Source organism: Rhinopithecus roxellana, chromosome 12 (genome assembly GCF_007565055.1).
Source record: "Rhinopithecus roxellana isolate Shanxi Qingling chromosome 12, ASM756505v1, whole genome shotgun sequence".
Classification (NCBI taxonomy): domain Eukaryota; kingdom Metazoa; phylum Chordata; class Mammalia; order Primates; family Cercopithecidae; genus Rhinopithecus; species Rhinopithecus roxellana.
In genome coordinates, this window is record NC_044560.1 from 116,764,977 (window position 1) to 116,791,155 (window position 26,179).

General features: G+C 45.7%; 1 protein-coding gene across 5 annotated transcripts; it reads left to right on the forward strand.

Moving 5' to 3' along the window:
* The first annotated feature begins 754 nt into the window (after positions 1 to 754).
* ZNF766 (zinc finger protein 766) lies at positions 755 to 25,176 on the forward strand. Of its 5 annotated transcripts, none has more exons than XM_030942096.1 (6): positions 776 to 793; positions 5,133 to 5,222; positions 9,244 to 9,325; positions 14,532 to 14,658; positions 15,707 to 15,835; positions 22,807 to 25,176. In XM_030942096.1, the coding sequence occupies exons 3-6, from the start codon at positions 9,263 to 9,265 to the stop codon at positions 23,937 to 23,939; spliced, it is 1,452 nt and encodes a 483-aa protein (XP_030797956.1). In that variant the 5' UTR covers positions 776 to 793; positions 5,133 to 5,222; positions 9,244 to 9,262; the 3' UTR covers positions 23,940 to 25,176. The 5 variants fall into 5 exon arrangements, with proteins under 5 accessions (XP_030797952.1, XP_030797957.1, XP_030797956.1 ...); XM_030942095.1 differs by lacking the exon at positions 776 to 793 and adding an exon at positions 9,096 to 9,157 and having other exon boundaries at positions 5,155 to 5,222; XM_030942093.1 differs by lacking the exons at positions 776 to 793; positions 5,133 to 5,222 and adding exons at positions 8,498 to 8,930; positions 9,096 to 9,157.
* Positions 25,177 to 26,179: the final 1,003 nt, after the last annotated feature.

Consider the following 26,179-nt stretch of genomic DNA (forward strand, 5'->3'; position numbering starts at 1 on the left):
CCCAGGCTGGAGTGCAATGGCGATCTCGGCTCACTGCAACCTCCGTCTCCCGGGTTCAAGCAATTCTCCTGCCGCAGTCTCCCAAGTAGCTGGGATTATAGGCGTGTGTCATCACGCCCGGCTAATTTTTGTATTTTGAGTAGGGGCGGGGTTTCTCCGTTTTGGTCAGGCTGGTGTCGAATTCCTGACCTCCAGTGATCCGACCTCCTCGGCCTCCCAAAGTGCTGGGATTACAGGCGTGAGCTACCGCGCCCAGCCTCTACTGCTCTTTTCCCTCCACGCCCCAGAGGTGTCCCTGGGAAACTCTTTGGAACTCTATTCTCCAGAATGAACGGGTATCAGAAATGGAGCGGATTTCTATGCCATTCTGTGGGTCATCAGCATGAAATTACACATTCCGCACAGGCTGAGTTTGCATATTGTATTTTAGTTTGCATTCCTTTCACAGACAATTTAAGGGTTTTCAATTACATTTCTAAATTTTAATTGAATTCCTTAATTTTAATTGTGGGAACTTTCCTGGATCCAAACAACAGACGCTGACCCTCCTAGTGAGATGCCAGGTCACAAACCGCGGAGCGGCTCCAGCCTGACTGGCAAGTGTTGCTTGCAAACTCCGGAAAACCGAGACACGCCCAGAGATAGGAGGAGGGAAGCGCAGGCCCTGCCCCATAAGCATTCAGGCCCCGCCCACCACCTCGCTGGCCCCGCCCAGGCCTGGCCTCTCCGTCCGCGCGCAGGCGCCTGCAGACCCGGAAGTGGATGGCGTGGAGAGATGGCGCAACTGCGGCGCGTGAGTTTTCCTTTGTTTAGATTAAGTGTTCGCTTAGCGGTGCCCTCACGCTTCTGTACCCGGGATGTGGGGGGCGGTACAGACCTTGAAATCCCCGCACCACTCCCTCCACCCCGAGTAAATTCACGCGTCCGGTCAGAATACCGGGGTTCGCTTCCCTGTGTGTTAAAATCGCCCTAGGGCTGGTTCTGTCCCTGGTCGTTCTGCCGTAGGGCCGCGTAGGCACCTGCTTTCGCGTCGTTTTCCTGCTCAAAACCCTTCAGTGACCCTTCCGCCAGCCCCGCGCCACGTAAAGTCCCCACTTGCGAGCCTGATCCACGCCCTCCGGGTCCCAAGCCTCGCCCTTATCGGCCCCTGGGGCGCAGTGCCACAGCCGCAAATCGGGAGGGGCCGCGTCCTCTGCCTGTCCTGGAGATTCTGCAGACCCCACCCCTGATCTGCCTGCCACCCTAGACCTCCTTGGGCTGGACCCTTCTGTCTCCAGGCCTCTTCGCAGTCAAGGCTTCTCCTGATCCTGTGGCCGGGACCTATCGTAGGGCACCCAGTGTTCTTCTGTCCCAAATTCCTTCCGTTGGAAACTGTGCTCTTGAGGAGGTGGGCATTTTATTCCAGCCTCCTCCCTGTGAATGTGTAGGGAAAGAGATGGAGAGCGAGGTAGAGGAAACAGAAAAATTTAGAGAGAAAATAATGAAGGAGATCCATACCAAGACGGCAACGTAGAGGGACGGTGAGAGATTTGCAAAGTGAAAGAAGCACCCCAGGAAGTAGCAGGGAGAGAAAAGCAACTGGAGAAATGTAGAGAAAAGTTGTATTTCTAGACAGATGAAGGACTGCAAGGTAGGGAGAAGGGCAGCAAAGCGGGAGGCTCCTCAGACAAAGTTGGGGAGAGGAGGAGGGATTTGGAGCCAGGGCAGACTGAGCAGTGTGGTGCAGGGACAGCAAGAGGGGGCAGCCGGTGACAAGGAGAGCAGAGGGAGAACCACCCCAGGGATCTGGGGTTGCCAGACAGTGGGGAGAAGGGGGCATAACAGAGAAGAGGGAATTTAGCAGGAGGAGCACAGATGGGAGAAGAAAGAGGCAGAAATACATGGAGATTGGAGACAATCAAAAGATTGGAGAGAAAGAGCAACAAAAGGAAAAAAATTGCAAGATGGAGCAGATCAGGTGGAAGAGAAGGAATAGAGGGAAGAAGGGGAGAAACTGTGGGAGAGGAGAGGGGCTCAAAATCTGGGCTCACTGCAACCTTAGCCTGCTGAGTTCAAGCGATTTTCCTGCCTCAGCCTCCCGAGTAGCTGGGATTACAGGTGCCCGCCACCACGCCTGGCTAATTTTGTAGTTTTAGTAGTGACAGGGTTTCACCATGTTGGCCTGACTGGTCCTGAACTCCTGAGACCTCAGGTGATCTGCCCACCTCGGCCTCCCAAAGTGCTGGGATTACAGGCTTGAGCCACCTTGCCCGGCCTCCTCACATTAATTTGGTAGAATGGTTCCCAGAACTCAGAGAAAATTTTACTTAGGTTTACTATCAGTTATGAAGGTTATGACAAAGGATATAGATGGAAGAGCCGTCCTAGCAAATCAAAACAGAGTAGTGGGTTTTGGAAACCATTAACTTTATCCGTGTCTGAAGTGAGGGGCAGTCATGTGGGACTGAGTCCTTAACTGGGATCTGATTCTATCTCCAGGTAGATACTGTCCAAACTGAGTTAAATTGTAGGTCATCCAGCTGGGAGTGTGCCAGAGAACTGTTCAGCAGGGGAAAAAACACGTGTACATTTCCACCTCCAACAGTAAAGGGAAGAGATCTCCAACTGGTCCACCCACCTGTCTCAGGGCCTGCGATCTGTAGTAACTGGAAATGTCTGTCCCTCCTCCTGGCTGTTGCTGACCCTGCGATTGTGCACCATGTGCCAGCCCTACTCACAATCTCAGGACAGTGTGGCATCCTTTCTCTGTGGCATCACCAATATTTACTTCAAGGGATTACTTTGGTTAGTGTACCCACATGGAGGTATTGTCCATGAAAACACACACAGACACGCTGGCTGGGTGCAGTAGCTCATGCCTGTAATCTCAGCACTTTAGGAGGCCAAGGTGGGCAGATCACTTACATCTAGGACTTCCAGACCAGCCTGGCCAACACGTTGAAACCCCACCTCTACTAAAAATACAAAAATTGAAAATACAAAAATTAGCTGGGCGTGGTGATGTGCACCTGTATTCCCAGCTAGTCGGGAGGCTGAGATAGGAGAATCACTTGAACCCCAGAGGTGGAGGTTGCAATGAGCCGACGTCGCACCACTGCACTCCAGCCTGGGTGGCAAGAGTAAAACTCTGTCTCAAAAAAAAAAGGCACAGAATGAAGTCTTTATTTCTTGCTACTCCTCCATGATTAAAACAAAAAACATTCTATTAATTACATTTCTCCCTGTAGTTAGTACCCCTCTTCAATGCTCCATTTGAGAACACAGTATACTAAAATCTTGTTTATATTCTCTGTCTCCAGTCTTGCCTCAAGTTCTTGATTTACCCCCTTCCAATTAAGCTTTCACCTCCACCATTCCTTTGATCCTTTTTTTTTCCAGACTGCACCAGTGACCTCTGTGTTTCGAAGTCCAATTTTGCATTTCCTATCCTCATCTTTTCGAGTTAGCAACATGTTGCACAGCTGATCATTCCCTGTTCTTTTTTCTTAGCTCTAAATTTATTTGATTACTTTGTTTCAGATTTTTGTCTTACCAGTTTCCTCTGCTGGTATCTCCTGAAGCTGTCTTCTCTAAACATGAGAGTGTTCCGTGATTTAGGTCTTCTTCATTTTTGTTTTTGTTTTTAAGAGAGAGTCTCACCCTGTCACCCTGAGTGGAGTGCCGTGGTGCAATCATAGCTTCCTGCAGCCTCGAACTCCTGGCCTCAGGAGGTCCTCCTGCCCCAGCCTCCCAAGTAGCTGAGACTCTAGGTGCACACCACCACACCCAAGTAATTTTTTTATTTTTTAGTACAGACTGGGTTTCCCTATGTTGAATAGGCTTAGATCTCAAAACTCTTCTCATCTCTGTCCACACACACTACCGTTCCTTATCATCTCATCTCATGGCTTTGAACCCCATCTACCTGTCTCCATGTCCCCTGCAGACCTCTGGCCTGAGGTCTAGAAACCTGTGTTCAGTTGTCTCCTTACTTCTCTGCTGGGACACCTAACAGGCATCTCCACCTCGTATGTGCCACTTTCTGAGCTCCCCCAAATGCATTCCCCGGCAGTCCTGCACATCTCAGATGAGAGTGACCCTGTACTTCCTGGGGCTTAGCTGAACTTCTTGTCATATTTTCGAAATATGTAAGATATTACATTGTAAGTACATTAGTTTTTTTTTTTTTTTTTTTTTTTTGAGATGGAGTCTTGCTCTGTCGTCAAGCTGGAGTGCAGTGGCATGATCTTGGCTCAGCGTAACCTCCGCCTCCCAGGTTCAAGCAATTCTCCTGGCTCAGCCTCCTGAGTAGCTGGGACTACAGGCATGCACCACCACGCCTGGCTAATTGTATTTTTAGTAGAGACGAGGTTTCACCATGCTGGCCAGGATGGTCTCGATCTCTTGACTTTGTGATCTGCCCGCCTTGGCCTCCCAAAGTGCTGGGATTACAAGCATGAGGCACCACGCCCAGACTGTAAGTACATTAATTTAACATAAATAATTACATATTTACTAAAACAGGTGAGGAAATTTGTTGTTTCCGAAATTCCTTTGAGGTATGGGAGAAAATGTTTGCGGCCTTGTCCCTGTGTGATCTGTGCCCCAGGACCTCTCTGAGCTCATCTCCTGCCTGTGTCCCCCCCCCGTTCCCTCTGCTGCAGCCACACAGGCCTCTTTCCTGGAGCCAGGGTTGCTCCTGACTCAGGGCTTCCACCTAGGCTGTCCCTCTGCCTGGATATCTCTAGCCTGTCAGCTGCAGGTACAAACACCATTTCTTCCCCAAGTCTTTGTTCTGGTATTACCTTCTTCATGGAGGCTTCTGTGTTCCTCTCCACCCCACATTTAACACTCCAGCTACACCCTCACACCCACTGTGGTCCACATTGCCTGCTCTGGATATTTCTTTCTGCTCTTTTGCTGTCCACTACCTAAATCCTGGTAACAAGACCCAAGGATAGAGCAGAGCCAGAAGGTGGGGGTGTGCTGGACTTGCGCCGTCTGAGTGGAGCTCACCCCTGGCTTCACATTGGAGTGCAGATACACGTCTTGTGCCTCCAGTCTCTTACCTGAGATTCCCATTCACATACTCAGGGTGGGCTCAGCATTAATATTTGAAGTTGATTCTACGGTAGTTGCTCTTTATCTTCCAGTGTACTTTCTGAGGTTCCAGTTACTCATGGTCAACCACAGTTTTAGTAGTCCAAGGATATTACATGGAAAGTTCCAGAAATGAAGAATTCGTAAGTGTTAAATTTCTCTTCTTGGTAGGATGATGTAGTCTCTCACTGTCTCACTCTGTTTTGTCCAGGACTTGAATCATCTCTTTGTCCAGTATGTCCCCCTGTACAGTCATCCCTCGGTATCACATAGGATTTGCTTCCAAGATCCCCCCCAAGATTACCCAAATCAGATGATCTGCAAGACCCTTGTATAAAATTGCATAATACGGTCACGTGCCACATAAGGACATTTCGGTCAACAACAGACCACGCCTATGATGGTGGTTCCATAAGATTACACTGGAGCTGAAAAATTCCTGTTGCCTGGCTACCTCAGAGCAGTCATGACATCATAGTGCAGTGTTGGTGGTGATGCTGGGGGAAACAAACCTAGTGTGTTACCAGACAGCTTTAACTGGATGTGGAGGAGGATGACATTGAGAATCTCTAAGAGGTGGTTCATGAGGAATGGGTTAATGAGTCATTGGAACTGATACAGGAACGCATAGCTGAAGAAGAGGCAAGAGAATAGGGAACTGGCTGGGTGCGGTGGCACACATCTGTAATCCCTGTACTTTGGGAGGCCGAGGCAGGTGGATCACTTGAGGTCAGTAGTGTTGGGAGTGGTGGCACATGCCTGTGGTCCCAGCTACTTGGGAAGCTGAGGTAGGAGAATCACGAACCCAGGAGGCGGAGGTTGCAGTGAGCCAGGGTCGCGCCACTGCACTCCAGCCTGAGCGACAGAGTGAGACTCCATCTCAAAAAAAAAAAAAAAAAAAGAAAGAGAATGAGCCAATAGGAAACTGAGGAAAAAGAAAGAACTCTCAAGGCAATTCACAGTTAAATATATAGCAGAAGGTTTTGCAGACCTTGACAAGCTCCTTAAAAGGTTTGAAAACATAGGCACCAACACCTAAAGATTTTCATTAATAGAAAGGAACGTCCATGATGCATTATCTGCTCATAAGAACATTTAGGAAGACAAAAGAAACAAAGCAAGCAAACTACCGTGGACTATTCTGAAAGGAGAGCTTCAGGCAAGTCCTTCAGGAGGCGTCTGGGAGAAACCATTGTTACCATAGGAGGACTTTCTGGTGGGACAAGATGTGGCACTGGAAGACGGTGACACTGATGGTCCTGACCCTGTGCAGGCGTAGGCTGATGTGTGTGTTTGTGTCTTAGTTGTTGACAAAAATGTTTAAAAAGGTGAAAAAATTGAAAACAAGAAAAAGTTTAGAGAATTAAGGTAAAAAGATAAAATATTTTTGTATAGCTGTACAGCATGTTTGTGTTTTAAGCTGTTGTTGCAAAAGGGTCAAAAAGTTAAATTTAAAAGTTTGTACGGTACAACAGTTGCAGTAAGTAAGCTTGGTTTATTACTGAAGAAAAAAGTATTTTTTTGTGAAGTTAGCGTAGCCTAAATGTGCAGTGTTTGTAAAGCCTGTAGTAGTGTACAGTCATGTCCTAGGCCTTCGCATTCATTCATCACTCACTGACTCACCCAGAGCAATTTCCAGTCCTGCGAGCCCCATTCATGGTAAGTGCCTTAGACAAGTGTACCATTTTTTAAACTCTTATACCAAATGACTACTGTATTTCTTTTTCTTTTTTTTTTTTCTTTTTGTAGACGGAGTCTCACTCTGTCACCCAGGCTGGATTGCAGTGGTGTAATCTTAGCTCACTGCAACCTCTGCCTCCTGGGTTCAAGTGATTCTCCTGCCTCAGCCTCCCGAGTAGCTGGGATTACAGGCACCCACCATCATGCCCGGCTAATTTTTGTGTTTTTAGTAGAAACGGGGTTTCCCCATGTTGGCCAGGCTGGTCTCAAACTCCCTACCTCAGATGATCCACCCGCCTTGGTCTCCCAAAGTGATAAGATTACAGGCGTGAGCCACTGTGCCTGGCCTTACTGTACTTCTTCTATATTTAGATATGTTTTGACTTAACGAGTACTTAGCATTGTTACAGTTGACTATAGTATTCAGGACATAGCATGCCCTACAGGTTTTTAGCAGTAAGCTATATTATATATACCAGATGTGTAGTAGGCTATGCTATCTTGGTTTGTGTAAGTTCACTCTGTAATGAAATGGTCTGAAAATGCATTTCTCAGAACATGTCCCTGTTGTTAAGCAATGTGTGACTGTATTTGCATATAACCTATGCACATCCTCTGTATCCTCCCATATGCTGTAAACCGAAGGGGGCCTGCCCCTCCACACCTGTGGGCGTTTCTCATCAGGTGGAAGGAGAGACTTGAGAAAAGAAAGAGACACAGAGACAAAGTATAGAGAAAGAAAAGTGGGGCCCAGGGGACCGCGCTCAGCATACGGAGGACGGCACCAGCACTGGTCTCTGAGTTCCCTCAGTATTTATTGATCACTATCTCTACCATCTCGGAGAGGGGGATGTGGCAGGACAATAGGGTAATGGTGGGGAGAGGGTCAGCAGGAAAACATGTGAACAAATGTCTCTGTGTCATAAACAATCTTAAGAAAAAGGTGCTGTGCTTTGATGTGCACATACATAAACATCTCGGTGCATTAAAGAGCAGCATTGCCACTAGCATGTCTCACCTCCAGCCCTAAGGTGGTTTTCTCCTATCTCAGTAAATGGAACACACACTGAGACATTCCATTGCCCAGGGACGAGCAGGAAACAGATGCCTTCCTCTTATCGCAACTGCAAAGAGGCCTTCCTCTTTCACTCATCCTCCTCAGCACAGACCCTTTATGGGTGTCAGGCTGGGGGGCGGGTGTCAGGCTGGGGGGCCGTCAGGTCTTTCCCTTCCCACGAGGTCATATTTCAGACTATCACGTGAGGAGAAACCTTGGACAATACCTGGCTTTCCTAGGCAGAGCAGTGTTTGTGTCCCTGGGTACTTGAGATTAGAGAATAGCGATGACTTTTACCAAGCATACTGCCTTCAAACAATTGTTCAACAAAGCACATCCTGCATAGCCCTAAATCCATTAAGCCTTGAGTGAACACAGCACATGTCTCTGCAAGCACAGCGTTGGGGCTAGGGTTACAGATTAACAGCATCTCAAGGCAGAAGAATTTTTTTAGTACAGAACAAAATCGAGTCTCTTATATCTACTTCTTTCTACATAGACACAGTAACAGTCTGATTTCTCTTTCTTTTCCCCACAGTAAACCATCTGATTACTTGTAATACCTAATTAAATATAAATGCTCTGTAAATACTTGTTATACTGGCTGGTTTTCTTGTATTATTTTTATTTTATATTTTTCTTTTATTGCTGTTTTATATTGGTATGTTGCTTCCTTTTTTTTTTTTAATTATTTAAGTCTATAATTGGTTGAATCCTTGGATATAGACCCCATGCACTGTATTCTCTGTCTGCCCATCAATCCGTTGTTAGTCTTCTTTTTTGTTTTGTTTTGTTTTTAATAGCAGTCTTTTTGATCAGATCCAGTCTTTGGTATCTGAGTGGTTTTGTTTAAGTAATCCTTATTTTATTTAACATGCCCCCCAAGCACATGAGCATTGATGTTGGCAATTTGGATACGCCAGTGAGCATCTGTCACGTGCATCCTTTACATGGAGTAGATAGGGTTTAGTACTGTTCCAAGTTCCATTCATTCAGGATTTTGCAACGTATCCCCTTGGATAAAGGAATTTTACTGTATTCTGTATCCAGCATTGAGCACCGAAGCCGTGTCCTCATTTCAGAAGGCTGAGCTCAGCTTCTGATTCACAAAGAGGTGAGGGGTACTGTGCTCTGCATGGGGTTTGGTCAGAGCCAGGTCTGTGCCCTGAAGGGAATCTTAGTCCAGCTCCCCATTGCTGCAGTGTGTGTGCTCGGGCTTCTCCAGGAGGGGAGCGGGTTCTGAAGAAAGGGGCCAAAAACTCTCTTGTTCTTCCTGTAGGAGTTTATTGTCCCGGCATCAACTCTGTAGCAGTGGGCAGCAGAGGACTGTATTTCCACAGGGTGAGGTCTCCCCTATGTGTGTGGTTGTGGCACAGGAAGAAAGTATGTTGATTCTAAACCCTAAACAGCATGTTTTTGACATTCAGGATTGACTTCTAAAGAGTCATGTTATGTGAAGGAGAAGCGCAGAAGAGGACAGCAAAGGAGTCAGGGATGCCACTTACTCAGGTAAAGTGATATTCTCAGTTGATTGTTCTGTTTCTTGTTTCTTCCTGAAATGCCGAGTACCGGAGTTGAGAATCTTCTGAGTCTGAAGCGTCCTGCCTGACAGGTTTGCTCACACTCACCCGTGCCTTCCCTCAGTCCCTCTCATCTCACTTAGATTCCATCCCTCGTGACCCAGTGACATGAACTTGGGAAGAGGCTGCCCTGGGCATGGGCCTGGGAAGGGCTCACACCAGACATGGATGGAGATGGGGTGAGGGTCCTGTGGTGTCAGTGCTGTTGGGCAGCAGGGATTGTTCAGGGGCCACATCTGGATGCTCTGTCAGCTCTCTGTGGACCAGAATTAGAGGAGCTGCCCACAGAAGTCACGTATTAATGTGCACAAGTACCTGGTAAATTGTGCAATAAAAAATCAGGAAATCTTTTGTGCCTTTTTGTTTGTTTGTTTTAGATAAGAGTCTCGCTCTGTTGTCCAAGCTGGTGTACAGTGGTGCAATCTCGGCTCACTGCAACCTCTACCTCCCAGGCTCAAGCGATCCTCCCACCTCAGCCTCTCGAGTAGCTGGGGCCACAAATGCCTACCACTATGCCTGGCAATTTTTTGAATTTTTGGTAGAGATGTGGTTTCACCATCTCCACCCACCTCAGCCTCCCAAAGTGCTGGAATTACAGGCGTGATGGTGCCTTTTTTGGCTTTTAGTAACAGCCATTCTGACTAATGAGATGGTATCTCATTGTGGTTTTGATTTGCATTTCTCTAATGATCAGTGATAATGAGCTTTTTTTCCATATGCTGGTTGGCTACATGTATGTCTTCATTCGATAGATGTCTGTTCATGTCCCTTGCCCACTTTTTTCGTTTGTTTGTTTGAGATGGAATTTCGCTCTTGTCGCCCATGAGGGAGTGCAATGGCGCGATCTCAGCGCACTGCAACTTCTGCCTCCCAAGTTCAAGCCATTCTCCTGCCTTAGCCTCCCGAGTAGCTGGGATTACAGGCTCCTGCCAGCACACTCAGCTAATTTTTGTATTTTTAGTAGAGACGGGGTTTCACCATGGTGGCCAGGCGGGTCTCGCAACTTCTGACCTCAGGTGATCCACCTGCCTCGGCGTCCCAAAGTGCTGGGATTATAAGCATGAGTCACTGCACCTGGCCCTTTGCCCACTTTTTAATGGGGTTGTTTTTCTCTCTGAAATTTGTTGAAGTTCCTTATAGATGCTGGAGAGTAGACCTTTGTTAGACGCATAGTTTGCAAAAATTTTCTCCCATTCTGTAGGTTGTTTGCTCGCTCTGTTGATAGTTTGTTTTGCTGTGCAGAAGCTCTTAAAGTTAATTGGATACCGCTTGTCAATTGTTGTTTTTGTTACGATTGCTTTTGGTGTCTTTGTCGTGAAATCTTTGCCCATTCCTGTGTCCAGGATGGTATCATCTGAGTTGTCTTCCAAGGTTTTTATAGTTTTAGGTTTTACATTGAAGTCTTTTTTTTTTTTTTTTTTTTTTGAGACGAAGTCTTGCTCTGTCACCCAGGCTGGAGTGCAGTGGCCGGATCTCAGCTCACTGCAAGCTCCGCCTCCCGGGTTTACGCCATTCTCCCGCCTCAGCCTCCCGAGTAGCTGGGACTACAGGCGCCCGCCACCTCGCCCGGCTAGTTTTTTTTTTTTGTATTTTTTTAGTAGAGACGGGGTTTCACCGTGTTAGCCAGGATGGTCTCGATCTCCTGACCTTGTGATCCGCCTGTCTCGGCCTCCCAAAGTGCTGGGATTACAGGCTTGAGCCACCGCGCCCGGCCCTTACATTGAAGTCTTTAATCCATCTTGAGTTGATTGTTGTGTATCGTGTAAGGAAGGCGTCCAGCTTCAATCTTCTGCACGTGGCTAGCCGGTTATCCAGCACCATTTATGAAATAGGGAGTCTTTTCCCCATTGCTTGTTTTTGTCAGCTTTGTCAAAGATCAGATGGTCGTAGATGTGCGGCCTTATTTCTGAGCTGACTATTCTGTTCCATTGGTCTTTGTGCCTGTTTTTGTACCAGTACCATATTGTTTTGGTTATTGTAGCCTTGTGGTATAGTTTGAAGTTGGATAACTTGATGCCTCCAGCTTTGTTCTTTTTGCTTAGGATTGCCTTGGCTATTCAGGCTCTTTTTTGGTTGCATATGAATTTTAAAATAGTTTTTTCTAGTTCTGCAAAGAACGTCGTTAGGATTAGCATTCAGTCTGTAAATTGTTTGGGCAGTATGATCATTTTAATTATATTGATTCTTCTCATCCATGAGCATGGGATATTTTTCCGTTTGTGTCTTCTCTGATTTCAATTTGAGCAGTGGTTTGTAATTCTCACTGTAGAGAATAATCTAAATTTTAATGGACAAAGCAATGGGTTAGTGTAGTAGTATAAGCCTGTAATTTGAGCTTCTTGAGCTTCTTGGGAGGCTGAGATGGGAGGATCTCTTAAGTTTGAGACCACCCTGGGCAATATAGTGAGACCTCACATACATTTTAAAACATATTCTATTTATGTTTTTGAAAATAGGTATTTGTGACTGGAATTCAAGTTTCTTTGTTTTTTTCATGATCTCCTTTTTTTTTTTTTTGAGATGGAGTCTCACTCTTTTGTCTACGCTAGAGTGCAGTGATGTGATCTCGGCTCAGTGCAACCTCCATCTCCTGGGTTCAAACAATTCTCCTACCTCAGCCTCCCGAGTAGCTGGGATTACAGGCGCCCACCATCAGGCCTAGCTAATTTTTGCGTTTTTAGTAGAGACGGAGTTTCACCATATTGGCCAGGCTGGTCTCAAACTCCTGACCTCAGGTGATCTGCCTGCCTCAGCCTCCCAAAGTGTTGGGATTATAGGCGTGAGCCACTGCGCCCAGCCAGTCTACTTTTTTTTTAATAGCTTAATATACAGTAATGTTTATAAAGTAAACTGAGTACTATTTATACATTTTTATTGTTGCAAACATGCTGAAATATACATTAGTAAAAATAATAGGCCGGGCGCGGTGGCTCAAGCCTGTAATCCCAGCACTTTGGGAGGCCGAGACGGGCGGATCACGAAGTCAGGAGATCGAGACCATCCTGGCTAACATGGTGAAACCCCGTCTCTACTAAAAATACAAAAAAACTAGCCGGGCGAGGTGGCGGGCGCCTGTAGTCCCAGCTACTCAGGAGGCTGAGGCAGGAGAATGGCGTGAACCCGGGAGGCGGAGCTTGCAGTGAGCGGAGATTGAGCCACTGCACTCCAGTCTGGGCGACAGAGCGAGACTCCGCCTCAAAAAAAAAAAAAAAAAAAAAAAAAAAAAATAATAATAATGACTGCCAGGCCGTATGTGCACCATTAGTCCCAGTTTCTTGGGAGGCTGAGGAGGGAGGATCATTTGAGATCAGGAGTTCAAAGCTGTACTGTGCTGTGATTATTCACTGCACCCCAACCTGAACAACATAGCAAGACCTGGTCTCTAAGAATTTTTTTTTAAAAAAGATGACAAATGTCATCTAAAAAATAGTCATTGAGAGACAACTCTTTATTTCATTTGATATGTAAAGTGTGTATGTTTATTACTTTATAAGCTAAGTGTGTGTGTGTACCTGTGATGTGTTTGCATGAGTGCATGGATAAGCAAGCCTATAGTTAAGGTACAACATCATTTTGTAAGAATTTTTTAATTTTAATTTTATTTTTTATTTTCTTGAAACAGAGTCTCTCTCTGTCGCCCAGACTGAAGTGCAGTGGCGTGATCATGGCTCACTGCAGCCTCCGCCTCCTGGGTTCAAGTGATTCTCCTGCCTCAGCCTCCTGAGTAGCTGGGACTACAGGCGTGCGCCGCCACACCCAGCTAATTGTTATATTTTTAGTAGAGATGGGGTTTCATCGTGTTGGCCAGGATGGTCTTGGTCTCTTGACCCCATGATCCACCCGCCTCGGCCTCCCAAAGTGGTGGGATTACAGGCGTGAGCCAATACTTTTGGCCATGCGTGTTGGCTCACGCCTGTAATCCCAGCACTTTGGAAGGCTGAGGTGGGCATATCACCTGAGGTCAGGAGTTTGAGACCAACCTGACCAATGGAGAAATGCTGTCCCTACTAAAAATACAAGATTAGCCGGGCGTGGTGGCGCATACCTGTAATCCTAGCTACTCGGGAGGCTAGGCAGGAGAATCCCTTGAACCTGGCAGGCAGAGGTTGTGGTGAACTGAGATCGCACCATCGCACTTGAGCCTGGGCAGCAAGAGCAAAACTCCATCTCAAAACCAAAATATTTATATTTTTGAACAGTTGAAATTACATCTGAAATACTTTCCATGACCTTATGAATGTTCTACACTATTGGGCCGGGAACGGGGCTCACGCCTGTAATCCCAGTGTTTTGGGAGGCCGAGAAGGGTGGCTCGCATGAGGTCAGGAGTTCAAGACCAGCCTGGCCAACCGGGGTTTGGTGAAACCCTGTCTCTACTAAAAATATAAAAATTAGCCAGGTATGGTAGTGCATGCCTGTAATCCTAGCTGCTTGGGAGGCTGAGGCAGGAGAATTACTTGAATCTGGGAGGCAGAGGTTGCAGTGAGCGGAGATCGCGCCACTGCACTCCAGCCTGGGTGACAGACCGGAGACTCTGTCAAAAAAAAAAATGTGTTCTACACTATCACATTAATGAGTTAATGGCAGTAAAAATAGTAATGTATTACGAGGAGGATATGTGTATATGCATATATAATGACCTTTTATGCAGATTTAGGTTTTTGTTCATGAACTTAACTTGACTCAGTTAGGTAATTGTCAGTTTACTTTTGACGCTGATCTGTTACTTAACAGTTTGATGCTTTAGGTTTGATTCTCATGCCCAGACACAAAATTAACCCACAGTTATCTCTATAGAAGTGTTAGGTATTATGTTCAACACACCAACTGATATGCATTATCTACCTGAGCTAGAATACAAGTAGTTGGTGTCTTCAGAGAACTTGTATTCTAGCTCAGGTAGATACTGAATGGAAAATCTACACTGCTTTAAAGACTATCATAACTTTTTGTGGAAAAGTATAATAAAACTCAATCACAGACGCATAACTAGCTCAAAAATACCTTAATGTGGATATGTCAGAATGTTCACGTCAGCACTTCAGTTGAGTGAATCCTTACAACCCTCTTCTCGTTTTGTGTGAACATAATTACTCTCTCTATACCCTGTTGGTCAAATACATCTTTCATTTTAGGGACACTTGACATTCAGGGACGTGGCCATAGAATTCTCCCAGGAGGAGTGGAAATGCCTGGACCCTGTGCAGAAGGCTTTATACAGGGATGTGATGTTGGAGAACTACAGGAACCTGGTCTCCCTGGGTAAGGATAATGCCCCTCAGAAGCTGGGGTCTGCCCTTAGTATCTCTGCATTTTCCCTTGTGTGCCTCTTGGGAGCCCCTGCATTGCTTGACTGAGATTGAAACCCTGTTGACTTGGCTGGGCGCAGTGGCCATGCCTCTAATCCCAGCACTTTGGGAGGCCGAGGTGGGTGGATTGCTTGAGGTCAGGAGTTCGAGACCAATCTGACCGACATAATGAAACCCCATCTCTACTAAAAATACAAAAATTAGCCAGGCCTGTCGGCATATGCCTGTAATCTCAGCTACACGGGAGGTTGAGGCAAGAGAATTGCTTGAACCCAGGAGGCAGAGGTTGCAGTGAGCTGAGATCATGCCACTGCACTCCAGCCTGGACAACAGAGCAAGATTCTATCTCAAAAAAAAAGAAAGCCTATTGACTCAGAAATGAAAAGCTCCCGTATGCTTTCTGGACTTGAAATGCCCCCTTTCTTCAGATCTTCTGTCTCCTTCATGATGCACCTTTGGGTTGGTACCTGGGCTTAAGTGTGCGTAAAACCTTATGACAAACTTTTAAAATACCCAGTTCTACCCCTGTGCTTTTGATTCTGTAGTTCTTGGAAGAGAGTTCGATATCCAATTATTACAGGATTCCCTAAGCATTCAGAAGGAGACAGTATGTGGGTGAACTTGTGAAACGTTTTTCTGGAATTCTTGATTAGTTTTTTTTTTTTTTTTTTTTTAATTTATAGTAGAATGACTTATAATCCTTTGAGTATATACCCAGTAATGGGATTGCTGGGTCAAATGGTATTTCTGATTCTAGATCCTTGAGGAATCGCCACACTGTCTTCCACAATGGTCAAACTAATTTACACTCCCACCAACAGTGTAAAAGTGTTCCTGTTTCTCCACATTGTCTCCAGCATCTGTTGTTTCCTGACTTTTTAATGATCGCCATTCTAACTGGCGTAAAAGGATTAATTTTTAATATCGTCTCTCCTGCCTAAACAGAGGGCTTGGATTTTGGAGACATCACAGCACATCTTGATTCTTTCTTTTATAAACAGGAATATGTCTTCCTGATCTGAGTATTATCTCCATGATGAAGCAAAGGACAGAGCCCTGGACTGTGGAGAATGAAATGAAAGTAGCAAAAAATCCGGTTAGGTGGGAAGGTATCAAAGATATCAACACAGGTAAGAGCTCAGATGGACAGAGCGGAAGCCACACTTTTTTTTTTTTTTTTTTTGAGACAGTCTCTGTCCCCCACACTGGAGTGCAGTGGCCATCATAGCTCATTGCAGCCTTGAACCCCTGGGCTTCAGCAGTCCTCCTGCTTTGGCCTCCCAAAGTGATGTGATTACAGGCATGTGCCCCATGCCTACCAGAGCCATACTGTTAAATAGTGTTTGGGAAACTCTCTGTAAGTGGGAGAATTGTGTGGAGAAATAGGAGTTTAAATCCTTTGAGTTCTTAAGAGAAATCTTTCTTTACCTGCACCTATCACCATGTCCTTTATTTAGTTGTTTGCTTATTTATTTATTTATTTAGAAATAGAGTCTCACTCTGTCTCTAGGCTGGAGTGCAGTGGCGCGATCTCTGCTTACTGCAACCTCTGCCTCCTGGGTTCAAGTGATTCCCCTGCCTCAGCCTCCCAAGTAGCTGGGATTACAGGTGCGCGCCACCATGCCCAGCTAATTTTTGTATTTTTAGTAGAGACGGGATTTCACCTTGTTAGCCAGGATGGTCTCAATTTCTTTACCTCATGAGCTGCCCACCTCGGCCTCCCAAAGTGCTGGGATTATGGTGTCAGCCACTGCGCCCAGCCCACCCTTTCGTTTAGATGTGTAATAGTTTTATGGTTTGTTTTTTTTTTTTGAGACGGAGTCTCGCTCTGTCGCCCGGGCTGGAGTGCAGTGGCCGGATCTCAGCTCACTGCAAGCTTCGCCTCCCGGGTTTACGCCATTCTCCTGCCTCAGCCTCCAGAGTAGCTAGGACTACAGGCGCCCGCCACCTCACCCGGCTAGTTTTTTGTATTTTTTAGTAGAGACGGGGTTTCACCGTGTTAGCCAGGATGGTTTCGATCTCCTGACCTCGTGATCCACCTGTCTCAGCCTCCCAAAGTGCTGGGATTACAGGCTTGAGCCACCGCGCCCGGCCTGGTTTTATGGTTTTGCCCTCCAGTGTTACTGCAGCCCAAACAGAAGCAAAAGCAAAGTCTTTTATCATGATGGACAATATCCTGTCATGTGGCTTCTGTCACCTTTTTTTTTTTTTTTTTTTTGAGACGTAGTCTTGCTCTGTCGCCCAGGCTGGAGTGCAGTGGCCGGATCTCAGCTCACTGCAAGCTCTGCCTCCCGGGTTTATGCCATTCTCCTGCCTCAGCCTCCCGAGTAGCTGGGACTACAGGCGCCCGCCACCTCGCCCGGCTAGTTTTTTGTATTTTTTAGTAGAGACGGGGTTTCACCGTGTTAGCCAGGATGGTCTCGATCTCCTGACCTCGTGATCCGCCCGTCTCGGCCTCCCAAAGTGCTGGGATTACAGGCTTGAGCCACCGTGCCCGGCCAACTCTTTAGTTCTTTGATTCTGAGGGGCAAAGAGAGTGCCGTTTCAAAGGAGTCTCTTTCCCCTGTGGTCTCTTTCTGTGTGGGATTTTATCTGTTGCTCAGTTCTCTGTCCTTATACATCAGAGCTGAGGTCTGCATAGACCTGCCTCCTTGACCTATTCATGATCCCCCCATTTCCTGTACTGGGAAGACCTGATGGGGAGATGGGAAAACATAGGTTGTTGTCTTTTGCTTCTGGGGCCTGGAAACTGCATAGAGCTGTTTCAAGCCCTCTTTGCCTGTTCAGGTCTGTTTGAGGTGGGAAAAAGTCAGTGATTTTCCTACTCTCACATGCTGCTTGGCACAGAATGCTTCATTTCTGGTCACCAAAATGTGTGGAGATTTCTCCCCACCAAAAACCAGTTCTGGGGTTTCCTGCAATTCATTCGTGACACTGTCTACCTGAGTTAGAGTTGCATCCCACAGGCTAAGGGTTGAGTTCCCAAGCCTGTCCCCCACCTAAGCCACCAGTTGCCAGTAGTGGGTAGTCACCTTTCCACCTGACCAGCCACAAGTCAGGGTTCCCTTGACCCCCTTCTTCTGTTTGGTTACTTTGCTAGGGTGGCTCACAAAACTCAGTGAAACACTTCGTTATGTTCATTGCTTCATGATGAAGGATGTTTCCAAGGATACAGATGGACAGCCGGATGAGGAGGTTCACAGGGCAGGCATGTGGGGAGATTCACTGCTGTGCCATCCTCCAGTCCCACCGCATGTGTTCAGCATTTGAAAGCTCTCAGGAATTTTTATGGAGGCTTCATTACATAGGCATGATTGATATTAACTCAGTCTCCAGCCCCTGTACCCTTCCTGGAGGATGGTGGTTGGTGCTGACAGTTCCATGCTTCTAACCATGGCCTGGTCTTTCTGGGCTTTCTCTATCTGTAGATACAGAAACCATGGATATGAAGACCAATAGTAAGGGACTTGAGCATCATACATTTTGATATCTCAGGGTTTTTTAGCACAAAACTCGCAAACCATGTTTTTCCTCTGCTCTCACACCACCGCAGTTATCAACACAGAGGAAGCCTTCTCTGACCAAAGGTGTGGGGGTTTTTCCCCATACACCAAGCAGCAGACAGCAGCTGGGTGTCCTCCAACTCACTTCCAACACTACCTGGAGATAGGGCCGGGTCCCACAGGTTTAGGGCTCAGTCTCCAAGACTTGCCTCACTTCCCACAAGTTGCAAGTCTGGGTCCCCAGAACTTCTGACCAGCTGGCTTCCAGTTGAGGTTTCCACAGTCCCCTCTTTGGGCCCAATTAATTTGTTGGAGCAACTCATAGAACTCACAGAAACACTGACGTTTACCAGTTTATCATGAAGGATATTGCAGATGATACAAATGAAGAGATGTATGGGACAGGTATGGGAGAAGAACTGTGGAGCTTCCATGCCCTCCCTGGGCGTGCCACTCTCCAGGAAACTGCCATGTGTTCCGGTATCCTGAAGCTCTTGGAACCTAATCCTCTTGGGTTTTCATGGAGGCTTTATGACATCAGCATTCCTTCCCCCAGGGTATACAGCAGGACCCTCTCTGGGGAGGTCTTAAGACCAGCAATCAGAAAGGTGCCCCTAGAGTCCTGCCTTAGAGCAGGTGAAAGGAGAGGAGGAGAAGGTTGGAGAGGTTATTTTTCTTAAGGCCTGCAGAGAAGGCCTAAGCCAACATAACCAAAGACTGTAGCAAGGGCTGTGGGAGTTATGAGCCAGGAACTGCGGACAAAAACCAACGTATGTGTGTATCAACACCACACAGAGGAGCCTGGGACGTGTCCTCCCTGGATACCAAGGGAGGTATTCTGAATAGAAATAACGGATGTGCGCCCAGTCAGTAGTCAATGAAAGAGAGCTAATAAGCACAAGTGGGTACCACTGCACTTAGATGACGTAAGATCAAAAAGTCAAGAAAGACCTGGATCCCGGAAGCCCTCAATTAAATAAAAAAAAGAATCCCAGCGGCTTTCCCCCCCCCCCGTAATTATAAAGGAAAAGCTTTCATTCTTTCAATATTGAGTATGTTACCTTTCGACTTTTTATATATGGCCTCTATTAAGTAGGTTCCTTGTATTCCTAGTGTGTGGAGTGTTGTTTTCTTTTTCTTTTGAGGGGGTGTCTCTTGCTGTCATGATCTCGATCTCGGCTCACTGCAACCTCCACCTCCCAGGCTCAAACGGTCCTCCCACCTCAACCTCCTGAATAGCTGTGACCACAGGCCACACGCTTAGCAGATTTTTGTATTTTTTGTAGAGGTGGCGTTTCACTATGTTAGCCAGGCCGGTCTGGAATTCCTGAGCTCAAGTGATCCCCCCATCTTGGCCTTCCAAAGTATTTGGATCATAGGCATGAGCCCCCATGCCTGGCGAGTGTTTTTATCATAATGATTGCTGAGGTTTTTCAAATGTTTTTCTGCATCAGCTGAGATTATTGCATGGATTTCTTTTTCTTTATTCTGTTATTGTGGGGTTTTACATGGACTGATGTTCCAAAGTTGCATCCTTCTTGCATTCCTGAAATAAATTTTGCTTGGTCATGAGGTGTGATCCATTTTACTATGCTGCTGAATTTATTTTGCTACCATTTTGTTGAGGATTTTTGCATTAGATTAATCAGTAATATTGCTCTGCAGTTTTGTTTTGTTTTGTTTTAAGATGGAGTCTCACTCTGTGGCCCAAGCTGGAGTACAGTGGTGTGATCTCGGCTCACTGCAGCCTCCGCCTCCTGGGCTCAAGTGATTCTTCTCTCTCAACCTCCCAAGTAGCTGAGACTACAGGTATCTGCCACCATACCCGGGTAACTTTTATATTTTCAATAGAGACAGGGTTTCACTATGTTGGCCAAGCTGGTCTTGAACTCCTGACTTCAGGTGATCTGCCTGCCTCAGCCTCCCTAAGTGCTGGGATTACAGGTGTGAGCCACCGTGCCCGGCCTGCTCTGCGGTTTTCTTTAGGGCCTTCGCCTCTGCTTTCAAGGTAACACCGGCCTCACTGAATGAGTATAGAAGTGGTTCTCCTCGTCAACCTTATGGCACGTTTTGAGGAGGATTGGTGTTAAATCTTTTTGAGTATTTGATAGAATTTTACACTGAAGTCATCTGGTCCATTGCTGTTTTAGTTGGTAGGTATTTGATAACTGATTCGGTCTTCTTATTTGTTACTGGTGTGTTTAGATTTTCTACTTCTTCATCGTTAAGTCTTGGTAAGTGGTGGCTATCTACAAATTTATCCATTTTTTTCTTGGTTATCCTATTTTTTGTTATGTGATTGTTGAGTCTCATTTAACTTCCATTTTTATTTGTATAGACTTGTTTGTAATGTCCTCTTTTACCTTTCTAATTGTAGTTTTTTGGTCGTATACTTCATGTTTCTTTTTTCTAGTTCATCTAGGTAAGGGTTTGTCAGTCTTATTCAAAGTGTGAACTCTTACTTTCCTGACTTTCTCTAGTGCTTCTCTGCTGTTTCCTTTGTTTTCTAACCTTTATTTTTTCTTTCTGCTATCTTTGAGTTCATTTTTTTCTTTTTCTTTTTTTTTTTAGATGTCACCCAGGCTGGAGTGCAGTGGTATGGTCTCGGCTCACTGCAACCTCCGCCTCTTAGGTTCAAGCAATTCTCCTGCCTCAACCTCCCAAGTAGCTGGGACTACGGGCGCATGCCACCATGCCCGGCTAATTTTTTAAATTTTAGCAGAGATGAGGCTACATCGTGTTGCTCAGGCTAGTCGCGAAATCCTGAGTTCAGGCAGTCTGCCCGCCTCGGCCTCCCAAAGTGCTGGGATTATAGGCATAAGCCACTGCGCCCAGCCATGTTCATGTTTTTCTTTGTTGAGGTATAAAGTTAGGTTTTTTTATATGTTATTTTATTCTAGTTTAGTTATTTATTTTTTAAGAGATAGGGTCTCACTGCGTCACTTAGGCTTGAGTGCAGCGGCATGAGTATAGATCCTGGGATCCAGTGATGATCTCCCTTTAGCCTCCCGAGTAGTTGGGACTACAAGCACACGACACTGTGCCTCACTAATTAAAACAGGAATGGATTTTATTTTATTTATTTTGTTTAGAGATAAGGGGTCTCACTTTGTTGCCTAGGCTGGTCTGCAGCTCCTTTCTTCAAGAGATCCTCCCACCTCAGCCTCCCAAAGTGCTGGGATTACAGGTGGGAGCCACCCAGCCATTTGTTTATTTCTCATGTATGCGTACATCATGACAGTATCCCTTCCAGCACTATTTTTGTTGCATTTCATGAGTTCTGCTGTGTTATATTTATATTTTCTTTTATATCAAGATATTTTCTAATTTTCCTTTTTTTTTTTAAATTTATTTATTTATTTTGAGATGAAGTCTCACTCTGTCACCAAGGTGGAGCGCAGCATGCAGTGGCATGATCTCGGCTCACTGCAACCTCCGCCTGCCGGGTTCAAGTGATTCTTCTCCTGCCTCAGCCTGCTGAGTAGCTAGGATTACAGGCATACACACCATCATCACACCCGGCTAATTTTTTTTTTTTTTTTTTTTTTTTTTGTATTTTTAGTAGAGTCAGGGTTTCATCATGTTGGTCAGGCTGGTCTTGAACTCCTGACCTCATGATCCACCTGCCTCGGCCTCTCAAAGTGCTGTGATTACAGGCGTGAGCCACTGCACCCGGTTTTTTTGTTTTTTGGAAACGTAGTCTCATTCTGTCACTCAGGCTGGAGTGCAGTGGCACCGTCTCAGCCCACCACAACCTCTACCTCCCAGGTTCAAGCAGTTCTCCTGCCTCAACTTCCTGAGTAGCTGGGATTACAGGCACACGCCACCATACCTGGCTAATTTTTGTATTTTTAGGTGGAGACGGGGTTTCACAATGTTGGCCAGGCTGGTCTCGAACTCCTGACTTCAAGTGATCCACCCACCTCGCCCTTCCAAAGTGCTGGGATTACAGCCACCACACCTGGCCTATGCAGCTGCTCTTAAGTGTCTTATTTTCCCTGAGAGGCTCATCCTGCTTTTTCTTAGAAGCTTTCAATTTTTTTTTTTTTTTTTTGAGACGGAGTCTCGCTCTGTTGCCTGGGCTGGAGTGCAGTGGCTGGTTCTCAGCTCACTGCAACCTCCGCCTCCCGGGTTTATGCCATTCTCCTGCCTCAGCCTCCGAGTAGCTGGGACTACAGGCGCCCGCCACCTCGCCCGGCTAGTTTTTTTTTTTTTTTTTTGTATTTTTTAGTAGAGACGGGGTTTCACCGTGTTAGCCAGGATGGTCTCGATCTCCTGACCTCGTGATCCGCCCGTCTCGGCCTCCCAAAGTGCTGGGATTACAGGCTTGAGCCACCGCGCCCGGCCAGAAGCTTTCAATTTTTGTTGTATTTTTCTGCTCATAATCCCTCTCAAACTCACCTGACTCCTGCAGATTCCCCACTGCTCAGTGCTTCACCCCACCTTTTGGGTTTTCTCCACTGCCAGTGTGATAATACGAAGTATGCTGATATTTCTTCCAGTGTCTAAGTCAGATGAGGCAGATTCCAGTCCCTCCGTCAGGGTCTAAACATGCCAGAACCATGGGTTCAAATTATACTCTTTACTTGCTTTCCTAGGGAGGTGCTGTGCAGTGAGAAGCAAAGCAAGAAACAAGCCTATTACAAATCAGCTTGGATTAACCTTTCAGTTACCTCTGCCAGAACTGGAGATATTTCAAGGTGAAGGGAAGATTTATGAATGTAATCAAGTTGAAAAGTTCATCAGCCACAGTTCTTCAGTTTCACCACTTCAAATAATTTATTCTGGGGTCAAAACCCACATTTTTTATAAACACAGGAATGATTTTGTTGATTTTCCATTGCTGTCACAAGAACCGAAAGCACACATTAGGAGAAAACCTTACGAATGTAATGAGCAGGGCAAAGTCTTCAGAGTGTCTTCAAGCCTTCCTAATCATCAAGTAATCCACACTGCAGATAAACCTAACAGATGTCATCAGTGTGGTAAAGCCTTTAGGTACAAGTCAGGCCTTGCAGAACACTGGAGAATTCGTCCAGGAGAGAAACCTTACAAATGTAAAGAATGTGGCAAGCTCTTCAATCGAATTGCATACCTTGCACGACATGAGAAACTGCATACTGGAGAGAGTCCTCACAAATGTAATGAGTGTGGCAAGGTCTTCAGTCGTATTACATACCTTGTACGACATCAGAAAATTCATACTGGAGAGAAACCTCATAAATGTAACGAATGTGGCAAGGTTTATAGTAGCAGTTCATACCTAGCACAACATTGGAGAATTCATACAGGAGAGAAACTTTACAAATGTAATAAATGTGGTAAAGAATTTAGTGGGCATTCAAGCCTCACCACCCATCTGTTAATCCACACTGGAGAGAAACCTTACAAATGTAAAGAATGTGACAAGGCTTTTAGGCACAAGTTCTCCCTAACAGTTCATCAGAGAAATCATAATGGAGAGAAACCTTACAAATGTCATGAATGTGGCAAAGTCTTCACTCAAGTTTCACACCTTGCACGACATCAGAAAATTCATACTGGAGAGAAACCTTACAAATGTAATGAGTGTGGCAAAGTCTTCACTCAGAATTCACACCTTGCAAATCATCAGAGAATCCATACTGGAGAGAAACCTTACAAATGCCGTGTGTGCGGTAAGGTCTTTAGGCACAGCTCGTGGCTTGTACAGCATCAGAGAAGCATTCATGAGAGAGTCCTTACAAACTGAGTTTGGCAAACTCTATCATGAGTTCTAGCATTAATCAACATCCAAGAGTCCATACTAGAAAGAAATCATTTAAATATACTATCTATGGCACAGGCTGTATCAAGACCTACCAAATCAGTAGACATCAAAACATTCGTCTTTGGTGAAACCACACAAATGGATGGTGTGTGCCAAGGCTAACAAGTCAAAATCTGTTGAACCTGATAATATGATGTGTATAAAGGGTGCAAGGACACGTGGAAATGGTCTGTTATGATCGGGTTATTAAAAATGTAATTATTTGGGTTTGAAAGGCCAGGTGCAGTGGTTCATGCCTATAATCTCAGCACAATAGAAAGCCAAGACAGGAGGGTCACTTGATGCCAGGAGATCAAGATCAGCGTGGGCTACGTAGCAAGGCCCATCTGTACAAAATAAAAAAGCCAAGCCCTTGGCATGTGTCTGTAGTTCCAGCTACTCGAGTGGCCAAGACAAGAGGATTGCTCAAGCCCAGGAGTTTGAGAGTTTGAGCAGTGAGCTCTGATCTTGCCATTTGTACTCCAGCTTGGGTGACAGAGCGAGTCCCTGTCTCCAAAGAAAAAAAAAAAGCCTAGTTTTTATGACTTCAACCTGAACTTTGAAATCTCTTCATGTGCCTTCCCTACAGGCCTTTCACTGTGGTCTCTGGGAAAGAGTCAGATGACAGGGCTGACTTCATTAGCTGAGGAGCATTCATCCAATTTCCTGGAAGAATAAGGACACTTCCTTTTCAGATTAAAGATTGTCTGATTTAGAGGCCATGGAGATGGACAGAGAATAACAAAACCATGATGGTAGTCATCATGCTTATTGCAGTTAGCACACTATTTTCTTGATGGGCACAGTGCTGCTGTGCTCTACAAGTGACCATGAAATAGAGCATGCCATGACTTTAGGACACAGGGATTTTTATGGGAAGAGAGTCAAGTCATTAGGGACTGATTACGTAGTAGAGACAACGCAGGGGAAATGGTGGCCACCTTCTCCATTGAATAGCAATAGCTCCTGTTTAGCAAAGACTGATTAAAAGGTACTCTTATTTTTGAAATGGAAGAGAGAACAGTTACATCAGAGTAGAGAGTTTAATCAAAACTACCAATGGAACATGTTCTTGAGTAGGATTCATGTTTAACTGCTGGCATAATTTGCTTCTGCTTGATTTAGAATGTCCATAGTTCTCATGTTTGAACAATAAAGTTGAAATTTTCCAAAGTGTGAATGGTTCACCTTCTTTCTACCATATTGTTTTATCCCATCTCAGGAGGATACTTTATAGCAGACAATAATAAGGCACCATTAGCATTTTTGTTTTTATTTTTTATTATACTTAAAATTCTAGGGTACGTGTGCACAACATGCAGGTTTATTACCTAGGTATACATGTGCCATGTTGATTTGCCGCACCTATCAACTCGTCATTTACATTAGGTATTTCTCCTCATGCTATCCCTCTCCCAGCCTGCCACCTCCTGACAGGTCCCGGTGTGTGATGTTTCCCGCCCTGTGTCCAGGTGTTCTCATTGTTCAGTTGCCACCTATGAGTGAGAACATGGGGTGTTTGGTTTACTGTCACTGTGATAGTTTGTTGAGAATGATGGTTTCCAGCTGCATCCATGTCCCTGCAAAGAACATGAACTCATCCTTTTTATGGCTGCACAGTATTCCTTTTTTTTTTTTTTTTTTTGAGATGAAGTTTTGCTCTCTTGCTCAGGCTGGAGTGCAGTGGCATGATCTTGGCTCACTGCAACCTCTGCCTCGCGGGTTCAAGCGATTCTCCTGTCTATGCCTCCCAAGTAGCTGGGATTACAGGCATACACCACCACACCTGGCAAATTTTTTTGTATTTTTAGTAGAGACCGGGTTTCACCATGTTGGCCAGGCTGGTCTCGAATTCCTGACGTCAGGTGATCCGGCCGCCTTGGGTTCCCAAAGTGCTAAGATGATAGGCGTGAGCCACCATGCCTGACCAGGATTTTTAAGGTTGAAGCATCCACAACAATTTTGTGTGTGAAATGAAATGACATACACTTTTGGGTATATATACTTGGGTAAGTATGATTTTGGGTAATAATACTTAGTACTTAAGTTATTCTCTCTACTCTTTGTTTTTTTGTTTTTTGTTTTGTTTTCTGACGGAGTTTTGCTCTTGTTGCCCCAGCTGGAGTTCAGTGGTGTGATATCGGCTCACTGCAACTTCCGCCTTCCAGGTTCAAGCGATTCTC

Coding starts and splice junctions, on each gene's coding strand:
- ZNF766 (XM_030942092.1), top strand. CDS start 9,263: ATGTTATGTGAAGGAGAAGCGCAGAAGAGGACAGCAAAGGAGTCAGGG. Junction 9,326..14,531: donor CAGGGATGCCACTTACTCAG/GTAAAGTGATAT, acceptor CTTTCATTTTAG/GGACACTTGACATTCAGGGA. Junction 15,836..22,806: donor TATCAAAGATATCAACACAG/GTAAGAGCTCAG, acceptor TTGCTTTCCTAG/GGAGGTGCTGTGCAGTGAGA.